At 40.9% G+C, this 15,433-nt stretch overlaps 1 protein-coding gene across 5 annotated transcripts in view; it reads left to right on the top strand.

Moving 5' to 3' along the window:
- The window catches only part of SLC25A30 (solute carrier family 25 member 30), a 32,676-nt gene that overhangs the window by 14,393 nt on the left and 2,850 nt on the right, over positions 1-15,433 (top strand). The window contains exons 1-9 of one of the 5 annotated variants that reach the window (XM_059466555.1): positions 6,947-6,978; positions 7,582-7,671; positions 9,103-9,181; positions 10,724-10,871; positions 11,504-11,598; positions 11,865-11,950; positions 13,147-13,242; positions 14,143-14,267; positions 14,780-14,918. In XM_059466555.1, the coding sequence (XP_059322538.1) occupies positions 7,651-7,671; positions 9,103-9,181; positions 10,724-10,871; positions 11,504-11,598; positions 11,865-11,950; positions 13,147-13,242; positions 14,143-14,267; positions 14,780-14,918 (789 nt within the window). In that variant the 5' untranslated portion in view covers positions 6,947-6,978; positions 7,582-7,650. Of the gene's footprint in view, positions 1-6,944; positions 7,015-7,581; positions 7,672-9,102; positions 9,182-10,723; positions 10,872-11,503; positions 11,599-11,864; positions 11,951-13,146; positions 13,243-14,142; positions 14,268-14,779; positions 14,919-15,433 lie in introns of those variants that run through there. The other 4 variants (XM_059466554.1, XM_059466556.1, XM_059466558.1 and 1 more) reach the window with 4 other exon arrangements.

Here is a 15,433-nt window from a genome sequence, read left to right as displayed (position 1 = left end):
TGCACTAGTGACATGGACAGTGGTTAAACTAAGATCTTTTTTGCTGATTAGAGACTTGCTGAGCTAATTGAATGAACTCTGTTCAGATGAGCTAGATGGAGCTGCAGGAGTCTGCACATCACTGTTATTTTCCCCACCTAGTCTTTAACTACACCATTTAAATGCCCCTACCATGTTCTGGATTGTATGAAGTGAGATTATCTATACTGTACATTTCGTTGCTCACACTTTCCCCTCTCCCATTCCTTTCAAATGCTGTATACTTACTGATCAAAAGCCATTTTCTGGGGTTCCCCTATTTCTGGAACTGCTTTTGTTCTTCAAGGTTTTAGAAATAGAGAACAGCCTGTTTATAATCTCCAAAATTCAATGTTACAATGGAGTCTGCAGTGAAAATCAATATCAGAAAAAAAGTGCTGTCATTTACATATTGCTGAGATACATTTGGAAAAAGGTTGTGTAGCTTCTATATTAGCCTCATTTTCATACACATTCAAGTACCTCCATTACAGAAGGCTTTCAGGTAGGGACTGTCATTTAAGATATAAAACCAATAAAAACAGTGGATCTTTTGGAATCACATAAAATCCAGGATGTGTAAGAACTACAAGAGCTGGGCTAGTTTCCCATAAAATTTACAGATATTACAAATCCACAAAGTTTAACTCCATCCAGGGGGAAGTATATAATCTATTGCTAAGTCCTGTGCTCCAAGCAGCTGGGAGGATGGCCATGCTGGCTATCCTAGGTGTGACTGCATAGTGCTGTGACCTTCCAGGATCCCTCAACACCTCCCCAGGAAGTGGAGACAGTCACTCAATCCCCAGACACCTTCCTTAGAACATTTCTTCCTTCAGAATCCTGAAAGTGTCAGAAGTAGCTTTCACCTGTGGTGCTTTCCTCTGGAACAAGCTACCTAGATGTCTTAGTCCTCACGGCAACTATCACTGAGGTAGCAAACCGTCTGTTTTCAAAGCATCACTTATTCTTTGCACTTACAAAAATCCCTCTTGTCATTTCAGACAGTCTAGCATCAGTAAAACCTTCTGTACAATATACATAGGCCTGTTCTCATATCTCTTGTCTAACTGTTCATTTGCACTATCTTCTCTTGTTCATCTTTGTTACTCTTAATTGCTTTTTTGTCTCTCTTCTCCCTGTCTTCTTGCTGGCTTTGCATTTGAAATGCAAAGCAAGGAAGTTTGTAGGCTGGTCCTTTGATTAGGCAGAGCTGGAGTCCCCCTGGCCTTAGAGCTGAAACAAGGCCAACCCATCTTTGGCATGAATTGAAGTCTGCATTTTCAGCTGTGTTGTAGGAGGCCATCCAAAGTTCTTCGATGAAGTTTTACACATGATCCAGCTGGCAGGCTGCAAGGTAGCTCTGCCTTGCCTCTGTTGTCTGGCCTTGAAGGTCAGAAAAAGTTGTTAGCACACTGTGTGAAGTCTGGGCATTAATGCCACCTCCTGTTCTTACTGCAAGCCAGACAGGAGGCCAGAGGTGTTAGGATGGGGTGTTAAAGGCAGGATGCATACTGCAACCCCTCAGGAGTATTTGCTCTGCCAGATACTTGTGGCTAAGTCCTGTGAGATGTTGAGACAGTCTAATATTTCAATGCTTCCAACAGGATGAACCCACTTCAAGTCATGCAGTGCTGCTTCTTCTGTTACACTGCTGCTGCTGCCAGTGTGAAGCCAGTACAGCTGCATCAGCTGGCAGAAGCCTGGGGTTTGATGGGTGCATTCTGTAATTAGTGAGTTGAACCCACTCATAAGTGGGTTGAGAGCAATCAGCAGCCTGAGCAAAGGGCCAGAACTGTGCCTGGGAATGGGAGGGGAATATGGGAAGGTAAGGGAGCATCTGCCTTTTTGGCAGTGAGCTGATACATCAGTGCTGCCTTGTTTTTACAGCTGTGAGGCACATTTCTCTGTTCCCTGGTGCTGCCTTCTAAGGCATGAGCATGTCCAAAAGCTGGCATCCACTGAACCAAGTGTAGGGAAGAATAACTCTGGGAAATGGAGGGACATGAGCATGTCAGATGCCATGTTTCATGGAAACCCAGGATGTCTATCACTGTCATCTGTGCTGCTTCAGCCTCTGGAAGGCAATTGTTCTCCCACTCTACCAGCCTTTGTTACTAGGAGCAGTGGAGATGTGAGTTCCTACCCATGACTGCTGCATTGCTGCATCAGCAAGGAATCCCACTGCACATTAAAGGTCCTGAGTGACTTGTTCAGGATGTGGTTGTTGTGACAGACAACTACCACAAGGACAAAATTCTGCAGCTGTTTTTCCCTGCTGTGCAGAATAACCTGTCTTGCTGAAGGTTAACAGCAATCAGCTCATGTCAGCCAAACACTGTGTTAGTTCTGGTGTTGTCATCCTGTGGATCAGCAGGGCTGCAAAGCAGGAGAATACTTCTTCAGAAAGCATCCTGCTTTTTCAGAACATTTTATTAAAAAAAAAGAAGTTACTTAAATGCTTCATTTGACAAAACTTTATAAAGTACATTTTTAAATTTAAAAGGAAGGATATAGTATTAGGATGCTGATAGCAAAAGTTCGGTTACCCAAAGCCAGACTGGAGTAACCAGAAGAAAAGCTGTATTATTTGGGTAATGATTTAATGCAAAGCATTCTGTAAAAACTAGAGGAAAACCATCAAAATTTGAGAATCTGGAAAGAGAATAGTGAGGCTCCTTTAAGAAGTAATAGCACTGAAAGCTTGAAATTTTGCTATGTAGGCAGTTCTGGATTCTGATCAACCTAAATCCTGCATTGCAAAGGACATGGCTTGGGGTCACCTGCCAGTACATCTCCCTGATCATTGTCTTGAGTCATGTTTCCTTTACTGTAGGACTACTTCAACTGCAGCTCTGCTTTCACAGGATAGCCTAGTGCAAATATGTATCTCCCTCAGCAGACACTTCCACAAATATATGCTTCCCCCTGGATATGGAGTATTGCCAGCAAGGGGTGTACTGGAAGAGGCAGAAAACATACCATGTGTGAGATGTTATTTGGTGTCCCGTCAGCCTCTCTGTCATTCATTCAACATTGAATCATCTCCCTTGTGGGAAAGGTTAGGCTGTATCTTACACCATATTCTGTCTGATTTTTACTAGGACATAGAAAAATATTTGCTCTTCTTTGTGTTGCATCTACCAGCATTTAAATTGGCATTGTTTCTTCTAATTGCTACTTGTTTAGCGCAGTGCAATGTTGGACAAAAGCCTCTGTGAAGCAACTGTGACTGATCTTTATTTAGCAAGGACCTGGAGGATCACCCTTTGAGGCTGGAAAGTATTTTGTAGTAGTAAAAAGCCTCCTATGGTGCCTTCCTATCTGAGCAACTTTAGCAGCTTTTCATTTGCTCATTCAAATAACATCAACCTCAACGCTGTCACGTACATAGGAATTATTATCTCTGTTTGGGGTCCCAGAAAAGAAGACAAATCAATTTCCCAGGACCTGCTACAAGATTGCAACACTTTCAGAAAATTTTGTTTGGTTTACATTTACTAGAACTGCTTTGCTGGGACCTTATACTGTGTGACTCTCGTCCACTCAAAGCCTGGAACTGCCCTCTGTTCCTTCACCTTTTACCCATTAAAAACAAATAACATGGCCCTTTTATATCCACAAAACAGTGACACAGTAAAGACCTTTGGCTCCTGCCAATGCTGGAGTCCAAATCAGATTATAAAAAAAATATTTGTTTAAAAAAAGACTATAAAATGACATTTACCGTTACTCTTGATTTCTCTTTCCTTTCTCCCTGGTCTCTGCACAGTAGATTATGTTACTAAGTCAGAAACTTTAGTTGTCTTGTCATTGTACATACCATATGCTAACAGCTGGAGGAGGAAATTTCATTGAATAATTACAGACAAAAAGGGCTGGAGAGGTCTTTGAGAGTCCATCCCAATACTTGGTCCAGGTAATCCGGATTGTAATTCTGTCTCAAAACCAGCTGCTTAACAGTTTTTAAAAGTTGGTGATGATGAAGGTACTGCAAACTCCTCAGTCATCTAGTACTGTCCACACCATTAAAAAGTCTGTTGTATGTCTAATGTAAATGGTGGAGAACAGAGAATTAAATTCCTCTTTATGGATAACTTCAGTCTTGAAGATTATGTTATATTAATCTTTTTTTTAAGACTGTTTCTTTCAATTTTTCATTGCAGATAGTGTTTTGTATTCCTAGCCTTATTTTCCTAGTTCTTTTGTACAGCTCTCCTGAAATGCACCATACATAACTGGATGTGGTGCTCCAGGCTGAGGTTTTGCCCCTGGCAAACACAATGGAAGTACAATTTATTATGTCTTACAGTTTTACATGTGCCAATAGCACACTGAGTGTCTTTCCCAACAAAGTCATCTGCTGTGTGATTGAGGGTCAGGTGAAATGCCCTTCAGAGAGAAAGTACAAACAATTGAAGGTGAGGAGACTGTGCCAGGGCAGGGAGCTCTTGACTCCCATGTCCTAGGCTTGCTTTCATCACTCAGCCAATGGAACATGAAAAATGCAAATCAGTTATGTAAGTAATAATTGTGAAAGTTTCCAAGGGAAAAAGGTACCTCTCCCGTGGCTACAGCTACCAACAAAATGACAGGGCAGTTTGAACAATACCTGTAGCCAGCTGTGTCTTTTCACTAACCATTCATTTAAGCAGTAGGAGACTTGGCAGACCTGTCTTCACCCCTGCAGAGACCAGAAGTGAAATGATTTTCCATTTTAAGCAGCAGTGGAAGTAGCAAAACAGGAATGAATGCACAAAGCAGAAGTCTCCAGAAAAAATGGTTTGAGGGTTGTCTTCTTTTGCTTAAAAAAAAAGAAACAAAAAATGCATGAGGAAACTTAGGAACAGTAAGTTTAGGGGTCCGGGAATTAATTAATTAAACTGTAGCCCTGCACAGCCCCTTGGGAAAGAACTGGCACTTGGATAAAGCTGTTGTAAGACTGTGTAATCAGTAGCACATGTGGAAAGATGCTGAGCACCTAAGTCAGTGCTGGTATGACGCAGATGCCATGTTCAAGGCAGCTTGCCAAAAGTAGTCTGCTCTCTGTTGACAAAAGCATTACGTACCTCATACGTAGTATGAATCGGGTTGAGAATACAACAGAAGACTTTATTCAGAGGACCCATGCAAAAGTCACCAGTAGTAACAAAAGTTAACTGGAATTCTTCTTTATTCAGAAGTACACAGTTGGGAACTAGCAACTAGGTTGTTAAGAAACTAAGAAATGTGATTGGGTGCAAGATATAACATGTGAACAGGAGCTGATTTTCATCAGAGGCAATAAAACCCATCTGCCTGCAAAAGGAGCTGCCCAACTCAAGATCAGAGTGGAACTAAAGTCCTTCTTAAAAGGAGGCAGAAATTTGAGAAGTCAGAAAACAAAAGCAGCTGCACCAAAGTGCAAAATCACTCAATGTTAGAATCAGTCCAGATGATCTCTGTGCAAAAAGAAAGAAAAGAGCCATTCAAAGTTTATCTGAAGTAAGATCGTACTTGCTGCAGATATAGAACCTGTAAAGAGATAGCCAGGTATTGAAATTTCAGGAGTGGGTTAGAATGTAAATAACAGTTCTGAGGTGGGACTTTGTAGCTAAGTTCTATGAGGCCCACCTGCAAAGACAACTTTGCAACATTGTGATTAGAGCAGGAGCTTTGTGGGCTACCCATCCCTTAACAACTGAAATGGAACATTTGTGGGAAGTTTGTAATAGACTTGGATTGCTTTAGAGAACTATTTTCATTGTATGAAGCACTTGTGGCATACCGGAACCCAAATTTTGGATTCCTTATACTTAATCGAGAATTGCATGCAAAGCCACATCCAGCTTCTTAATGAGGCTGAGTGGGTGTCACCTCTTTCTCCACCAGCCAGTAAGTTTAAATAAAGGTTCTCAGCCTCCAGCCTTGCCCTGAGATGGGCGCGGGGAGCAATCCCGCAGGATGTGTTGCCCTTTCCGGGGTAAGGCATGCCATCAGCCTGCAAGGCAGCGGACTGACAGCGGCAGCAGGGCTGCACCGTGCGGGTACGTCCCTACACGCACTCCTGGCAGCTCTTCAGTCAGAAACAGAAAGCGCCGAGTGATCATAACACTCTGCCTTTAGGGGCAGCAAAAGAGCTGATTCCAAACTATTTCACAGGAAGCCCTGGACTCTGGACCAGACTACTTCTGGTTCTCATCCAGTCTGCATGCACGGGTCACTGCCACCCGTACAGCGGCTGAGACCTGCCCTTTTAGGTAGCCCCTTTCCTTCGGGGCAGGCACTGGATGTGTGTGAACAAAGCCATGTAAAGCGTACATAGTGAATCCATAATTTCTGCCCTGATGATGCAAAGAAACATAGTTAGAATGGCACAGAACTGTGTAATACTACTACGATTGCTGAATCACCTGTGTAAACGTTCTGCCAAAAATATTGAAGAGGGTATTTTAAAGAGCAAAGTGGCTATTTAAGCCCACCCTGCCCCTTTCTATTCCTCCACACAGCAGGTAGATAAAGGTTCCTGTGCTGCCTCAGGAAAGCTCAGCCCCGGTACTGCTGCAGTGTGGCTGGTGCCCATAGGATGATAAATCGAGGGGCAAAATCAGTGTCCTTATAGATAATGGTGAGGATGTTCGTTAACCAGGGAGAGCTGAAACACCCGACACAGCCGCTCCATTCTCCTGGGGCAGGAATGCTAATGGAAAATGCCGGCTGTCCCACCACCCCAGCAGCCCTCCAAGGCCAGCGGCGAAAGGAGACCTCTGACTGCAAGGTCGGCATGGTTAATCTTTTCCACGAATAACTACAGCCGGCTCGGCGCCCCCTTTAAACCAACTGCGGCTTCGCACCCACCCCTTCCACACCCCGCTCCTGGCTCGCCTCTCGGGCCAGCCCGCCCCGGGGCGGAGCCCCGCGTTCCCCAAAAGCCGCCGCGGCAGCGGGGAGCAGCGCTGGGATTTGTGAGCGCCGGGGCCGGTACGGCAGGACGTGGGGGTCGGGCGGGGCTCGGTGGTGAGTGGGGAGGTGGCGGCTGCTGCTCTCAGGTCTCGGAGGGTGGGAGACTATTTTTCTTGGGTAGTAGTAGCTGTTGCCACCCTAGACCCGAATCTGCTTTAAATAGTTAAAATTACTATAAGCTCGAGTGTACTGCGTGCTTGATACGCTAGCGATGTTTTCGGCCACCATGTAATAGTATGTGGGACTTTTCAATTCTGCTCCCCGTCGGGGAAATATCGAGTTAAGTGATTTGTTCTTTCATGGAACTCGGGCTTTTGGGTTTAGTCCAGTCATGCTGTGGTTAAAAGAAAGAGGATTCCCTTCTGACCACTGCAGTAAGTGCGTGGATGAATCTCTGTATTAATTCAGCCCAATCCTCTTTAGGGTCGAGTATCCCCTCTGTCATTGTTGATGTTCAGGGTATGACAACGTGTATTTTGTAAAGGCAATATCTTTGTAGTAAAAGTGCAGACCTTAATTTTTTCTATGATGATGGCTGGATTCTCTTTTTAAGTAGTTTGCCACTCACTCAGCTGATACAGAATTGTTCTGAGGAGACACTTACTATTTTTATTGATATAGGGAAGAAGTTCTGACTAAGAAGCAAACCAAGAATTTGGAATATAAGCGGGAAATGAGACATCTGAGATCATGGGGCGAAATTACTGGATGGTGTGTCTTTTTGATTTTTTTTCCTGAGAAAAAATCTACATCTTTATCTTTTTTCTTCTTCTTCATACTTCTTCCTAAAGTATGGAAATCTTAAAGAAGGGGGCTGGAGGTTAGAAATTGAAAGATTCATATGATTAGTTTAGCTTACTGGCAGGAGATGAGACTTGAAAGCCTTTCAGATTTACAAACCTTGACCTTCACCTTGGGATCTGTCAAAGGAAGAATGTGCTATAAAATTTTTCATTAGAGTATCCTATTTATATATTAAAGCTTCAACTAATATTTGTAAATCTGTGTGCAAATTGAAAACTTTATTTGACCGTGCTCAGAATTACATATAAAAAATGAGTAGCCTGCATTGCCTAGGCAGAGTGAAATATGAAATGAACAGGAAAAGGATCTATATTTTTATTTTATATGTGTTGTGGTATTGGTGATAGATGAAATCTTGTTTTAGTATGTTTGAGGGGCTTAACTGTCAGTTTTGCTGAGTTTCTCAGGAGTAAAGATGAGGTGTGTAGCAGACAGTGGGCAACTGAGCTTGGCTTTGTCTCTGTTAATTAAATGATCTGCCATTAATCACGGCAAAAAAGGATTATGAGGAATTGGAGCTGGAACTGGCCTCCCTCTGATACAGTGTCATATCCATGCAGCTCTGCCTCCTTTGTATTGGAAAGCTGGCATGGTCTAAGCCTGTGTGTCCAGACCTCTGTACTGCGCTCTTTTGGCAGTATAGTGGGGTGACCTTAGTTGCCTTCTCCTTTTTTTTTTTTTTTTTTAATTATGTTCTTTGCAGCAGTGTAAAGAATAAGGATTTCTGTGCATGTAGGTGTTGAGTATGTGAAATTTTGTGATTTTAGCTCTTTTCCTCGTGTGTCAGAAGACCCAGGTAACTCATCATGAAGTAAATATGGTAAAGGGAAAACTAGAGCTTTTATTGTGAACACTGGTAGCAGAAATAGGTCTGAATGGAAGCAAAATGGTGTATGCACCCTTATTTTCTGTCCAAGTGTACCAGCTTAGCTCATGCTAAATAATGTTGGTAACTGGGAAGAAGGAAGTTCTGTAGTGACTGCAGGATGTAGTCAGACTAGTTCAGCTTAGAAAAAATCCTTGGAGGCTATTCACTGCAGTGGTCCTAAACATAATGCCTGGGAGACGACCTGCTTTAACCTTTCATGGTGAGGAGAGTGGTGAACCAAACACACGGCAGGCACTGATTTGACCCAGATGCTTTTCTGTGGTATTCCTGTCTTTCTTCTGATTGTCAAGTGTATTAAATGTGGTTTTTTTACTCTTACTTTTTTTTTAGTCTTTACTCATGTTTGGAAGGCCCATTTTAAATGGACTAGGCACAAAGTTTTAATTAAGTGTTAGCATGAATATTTGTGGTATGTACTTACAGTAGTGTTAAATCTTCCTCTTTCACAGAAAGAGGAACCAATAATGCCAGCACTGAACTGGAAGCCCTTTATCTACGGAGGTTTAGCATCAATCACTGCAGAATGTGGTAAGAGTTTGCTTTAATTGTTGACATGATTTTCTTTACTTGGATAGTCTCTATCTGAAACAAGTAGGGTTCCATGCTGCCAGTGACACAGTGGTATATGGTGGTCTGCAGCATAGAGTTTTTTACTTAATGCTGACTGAAGAGTTTCTCTTATCTCTATTGCAATGTCAGAACACTTGTGTCTGTAAACTCTCATCCCTGGTGAGTCTTGTTTCCTATACATATTTTGCCTCTGTTTTATTATTTGGTGTTTGTTTGATCTATTCCTAGACAGTGGTTATAAGTAGATACAGCTTCTGCTTTGCTGCAGTAGATCAGTTATGCTCTTAACTTGCAGATTTTTCTCTTAGCTTTACTGAGTATCTATGTTGCAGTTTAAATAATCTTTTCTTGAATGCAAGTGGTTGCTTAGATTTGAACACTTAAATTCAATAGTGAGCAACACAGAATAATTGCTGTAGTGCATCTGATGTTTTAGGCTTCTAAAGGCAAACCTTTAATATTAACATTTTTGTAGAGTTGTATTTGAAAACATGTATATGAAAATAAAGGAAATCTGGGTTTTCATTGTAGCAGGACATGGTTGGGCATGTGGTGGGCTTGCATGTAAGGTCTGTCTGGTAAAGTAGAGGCAGTATAAAATTACACTTAAAACTACTATTTTTTTTGTTTTCATAGAGTAGTTTGGGTTGGAAGGTCATCTGGTCCAACCTCCCTGCTTTGAGCAGGTACATCTTCAATAAGATCACGTTGCTCAAAACGTTGTCCAATCCAACTTTGAATGATTGCAGGGATAGGAAGGGTTTCTTTCTACTTAGGAAATTTGTATAAACTTGAGTTTGAGATATGTCATTATTTGACTTGACTGAATATGGCCAATAATGCCAAACGCTTAAGGGAGACATACAATTCATGAAAGCTTTGCTTGTCTGGTAAGCCTCATTTAAACAGATGTAGTTAATCCTGACTCCTCCTTCCACTCTTAGGTGAGAGTGGAATGTTGAGGTGGTCCTTTCCTGGATGGATACAGTTTCTGAACCCTTTCATAAGGGGGCTTGGAGAAAATTAATTGAACATAACATAGCAGTAGGTAACAGGAAAGCTGTAACAGGAATAGTACTATTGCTATTGTTGTTTCAGATACTAGGCCAGAATCTGTGTCCTACAGAATTTATTTGCCTTCAGTGATGTCCTCTTCAAAGGGGTTGGTAGAATATGTGTGCAAACTCAGTGCTTGATTGGGATTGCAAAGTCCTGTTCAGTGTGGCTGCTTACAACAAGGCAATGCTGTGTTGCCTGAAAATATAGTGAATGTGAACACAGGAGGTAGGCAGGGCTTCTGTCAGGCCTTTAGCAGAAGCAAGGTGATAGAATGTGAATCACTTCTTTAAAAGAAAGTCTTGGTAAGAAAAGCTTCTTTCCCATGGCAGTACTTTTATATATTATGATATATAATAAATGTTGCTGTTTCTTGTATGATATTCTCTGTTGTCTTTGGTTAGGTAGGTACTTTGTTAATTTTCTCACTGATTTTCCTTTAAGGTACTTTCCCCATTGATCTGACTAAAACACGTCTCCAGGTTCAAGGTCAAGTTAATGATGCCAAATACAAAGAGATCCGCTACCGTGGGATGATGCATGCACTGGTCAGAATATGCAGAGAAGAAGGGCTGAAAGCCTTATACTCTGGGTAAGAGTAACTGAGCTGCAGCAATGGCTTATCAACAGTCTATTGATAAAAGTATAAGCTCATTGTATGTGAATTTTTGGATTTCAGGATTGCAAGGCATTTAAATAGCCTTAATCTGGAAGCTGGAAGACCCAGCTTTGATACCTTCAGTGCTGCACACTGCCAAAGCACCTCATGTTTTTAAAAAACCCCTCAAACAGCAAAACCTACATGAAACAAAATACCTAAGAACAAGGTTATTTTCTACAGTGCTGCTATAGTTGTTCCATCTCTCAGAATTAAAATTGGATTTACCTTTGCCTATAAACAAGCATGCTTTTCTTCAAAACATGCAGGATGGTGGGGGAACTACATTTCAGACATGACTGCCAGCTATTTTATAGATTACAAGTTGAAGCATGGTCTAATAGTAATAATTCCTTCACAGTTCATTCATATTCTTGCAGGCTCTATTTAAAAAAAAATAAAAACCAAAACCTAAAAAGCTCCAAAGCCTGTTTTGTTATAATGAGTTTAAATTGTTGATTTAAATGAACAAACCTTTCTTTGCTAGATATCTCTGCACTAGGAAGAATTTTCTGGTGAGTTTTTGAGATCTTGAGCATAAACATTTTTGCTGCTTGTTTTTACAGGATTGCACCTGCAATGCTACGGCAAGCTTCATATGGAACTATAAAAATAGGCACTTACCAGAGCTTAAAAAGAATGTTTGTTGAGCATCCAGAAGGTGAGGGGTCATTTTCTATTTAATTCAGGACTGATTTGCTTGAAGCCAATTCCAGTTGCATCTTACTGTAGCATTTGAACAAGTCTGCCAAAAAGACATTCCTTACACCAGCTACAACAAAGTTAGTCAGCAAGGGTAACTCATCAGAGCAGGTTTCATGGCTTCTGTAAGTGGCACTCTCTGGTTAAATGAGGGGAGGCATCATCCTGTCCTAATGCATCCTAAGTTTTGTAAATCTGCAGCTAAAATCTTTGTTTGTGAAACAGATGAAACCCTCATGATGAATGTTCTGTGTGGCGTTCTTTCGGGAGTAATCTCGTCATCTATTGCCAACCCCACAGATGTCTTAAAGGTAATTATGTAGAGCTTGTCTTCTTAGTTTTTGTTCTCTCCTGAAGCAAAAACAGTCTCCTGATGAATATAGGATTTGTTTTGTAACCCTACTTATTCTCATCTCTTAACTTCTAAAGAATCAGTAGCATCCTAAATTCCTGAAACCTCCTCCTGATCCATACTAATAATTTGGAAATATGTGTGAGGAAGGTGAAGGCTGGGGAGGTAGTTAGACTCACATATTTTTGAGAGTGGGGGGAGAATAACTTTGATGCTGTGGTGTTTGTGTGGAAGCCACACTCTGTATTTCATCTGTACTTCTTGGTAACACTGTTGTACTTGGATGTTGCTAGAGCTCAAAATAGGTGAAGATTAGTTCAGAGGCAAGAGGTCCAGGGAATGCTGCTTGTACTGTATGATTCCTTAACACTAGAGAAGTTTTGCAAACCTGTGTTCCAGGGAAATGGCATTCCAGCATCAATCATTTAAAAAGAATTAGTGAAACAACCACCTCTTTAAGAATCTGTTAGCTTAATCATAGTCAGTAACTTGAAAGGGTTGATGGGTGTATCCTATAAAACTGGAGCTTGTGACTTACAAAGATGCTCCTAATGAAAAGGAAGTCAAGAAAACTCTCTATGTTTTCCTGAAGCTACTAAAAAGCTTTGTCCTTCATAGTGCTAGTGTGGTTATGTAGTGGCATTTCAAACAAGCTTGTATTTCAAGTGTGGCTTCAATTAGTTACTTCCTAGAATTATATCTACCTACTTGTTGACAACCTGTACATGTAAGTTACCTTTACAGGTCCCTAAGGATGATCTTATAAATCTACAGGGTTGAAGATCATGGTTCTCAGTGACTGAAATATTAATCTGTTTAACCTTTCATTTCAACATGTTCTGTGAGAACACTGCAAAGGACATCCTGCAGAACCCATCTGCCAGTCTTATCTAAATGGAGCAGTGTACCCATACAGAAATAGAAGTGACTTAATGCAGCTAAGAATTCTACCACATACTTCTTCAAAATTAGTAGCTGCATTGGGATAGTTAAGGCAAAAGATTGCACTTATATAGCTGTGATAATGCCAGCTCTTGCTTTTATACTTAGAGAAATTGACTTTACTACTTGCAGTTGTATCTTGATAGTTGAATGTAGTTTTATTATTTTTTTGGTTGCATTTATTTTTTAATTGTATGTTCTAATGAATCTCAGATCAGAATGCAAGCTCAAGGTAGAACAATTCAAGGAGGAATGATGGGCAACTTCATACAGATCTACCAAAATGAAGGCACTAAAGGATTATGGAAGGCAAGTTTTTTTGAACTGTATCTTACACTTTACCTACACTTCCTTGTTCAATTGAACGTCATGTATTCCTACAGTGTTCTCAGCTGAAATATGGAGGATGTAATGTCTGTCATTTGTCATGGCTGCTTCACTGCTGGTGTCTCAGTGCTTTTTGATGAAGGGTTACAGCCAGCCTTGTATGTGAGGATTAGCTGCCACTTAGGAGAGGGAGGACAAATGCAGGGTTCAATTAGGGTGACTGGCTCGAGGAACAGTTCAACAACCCTTTCTTTGCCTTACACCTCTCAATCTGTATGCTCTGTCTGGTTTAAAACATATGCTAAGGAACATTTGGAAGTGAAGGAGCTGCTGAGCATCCCTTCTAGCTCAGGAACTCTCATATTCAGTTTTACAGGTTGTCTCTTGGGCCAATTATAGTGAATGACTGTATAATAACTGAAGAGCCAAAATAGACAATTGTTTTGAGCTGCAGGAGAATAGGAATGTTTTTCCATTAGTGTGCTTTTCTCACAGAGTTTCTTGATCTCCAGTTTTCTGTTCATCCTCCTTACTTTATCAGTTTTTCAGCTAGCAGCAAAGGAACACTGGTTTGGAGGTTTTACCTGACTGTTGACGCAAGAATTGAGATGTTAAGCAGAGGTAGAATTGAGATATTAAGCAGAGATAGTAAATAACTTAAAGGATCTGAAGTTTCCATTCTGTGTGGAAAAGTGATTTATGTTATTTCAAATTTGTGGTTTTGGAGCATATACATCTAAGACTTGTACTAATTAGCCTTATTTGAATTTGCAATGTTCTTAACATATTTGTGGCGTTTTGCTTTGTATTGTAAGAGCTTGGCTTTTCTAACAGTGCACAAAGGTTGACTTTAAATTTCAACTATATCCTTTCTTTTGCCAGGGAGTATCATTGACAGCACAGAGAGCTGCTATTGTTGTTGGAGTAGAGCTGCCAGTATATGACCTTACCAAGAAGCACATAATTCTGTCTGGACATATGGGAGATACAGTATATACTCACTTCCTGTAAGTCTGTGTACCTGGTTGTATAGCTCAGTATTAGATAGTTCTTGCTGCAGGGGGGTGGAGTATTTTTATTTTTTTATCATCTGTCTAGATGTATACATATATTTCCGATGTGTTTATAATTTTTAGTGTAATAGCATCTCAGATGGTAGCATGGAAGCTAATTTTATACAGCAATTGAATTTAGCTTTCTTTTGAAACATGGAAATTTGTTTTGTGGGTGGTCTGAATCATTCAACTGTGCAAATTGAGGCTGGAAGAAATTTACAGTCAAATATTATTCCCTGGGGTGTGAACATCTTTCCAAGCATAATGTATATAAGGGCTATATAGCAAATTTTCAAAATTATGTTTTTATAGTAAGTGAAAAGTAACTTTTCACATCCATTAGCTGAGTTAATTTTTTTAGTAAAAGCATTAAACAGTCATTATTACTTTGTGTTTCCTGGGAAGGGGAAGTTCTTGTACATCTGTGTGGTAGATCAGGTTCCATTAAACCCTTCTTTTACTAGTTCCAGTTTTCTTTGTGGATTAGCTGGAGCCCTTGCATCCAACCCAGTTGATGTTGTAAGAACACGTATGATGAATCAAAAAAGCCAAAACCATGGGGGACACTCAGCCTACAAGGGCACTTTGGATTGCTTGTTACAGGTAAGCAGTTCATGTATCATCATAAATAGAAACTGCTGCCACCAAGCAATGGTTTTGCTGTGGAGCTGTTCTGTTTTCCCTAGTAACTTAGACATGTTTTTGCCATAATATTTAAAAGGACTATGCTGTCAGTAATGCACTCAAGTGTGAAAAGTATCTGCTGTCTTGAGAGAGAGGCAGGAAGAAGTTAGTGTCTGCTGCAGACCCTTACTTTCTTTGGGTGCTTGGATGAGGAGAGGAAGGCTCTCAGCAGCACTGTCTTGCTCAACTATGTCAGTCTGACAGGAAATTACCATTTCATAGGTCAGTCCTTGAAGCACAAGATGTTCTGAAACAGACAAACAGTTTTCTATGTTGCTTACTGCATAATGGAAAGCTTAGTACAGCCAAAGGCAAGGTCAGCCTCTGGTTTTGATTACTTTGATTTGGTTTCTGAAGTCTCTAACTTGGGATGAGGTGGGACCATGATGGCCTTGTACATGGAGAAGAATGGATAGTAAGCTGTTGCTGTCCAG

The sequence above is a fragment of the Ammospiza nelsoni genome, chromosome 2 (assembly GCF_027579445.1).
Source record: "Ammospiza nelsoni isolate bAmmNel1 chromosome 2, bAmmNel1.pri, whole genome shotgun sequence".
Taxonomy (NCBI): domain Eukaryota; kingdom Metazoa; phylum Chordata; class Aves; order Passeriformes; family Passerellidae; genus Ammospiza; species Ammospiza nelsoni.
This window is presented reverse-complemented; position numbering and strand designations above follow the sequence as displayed.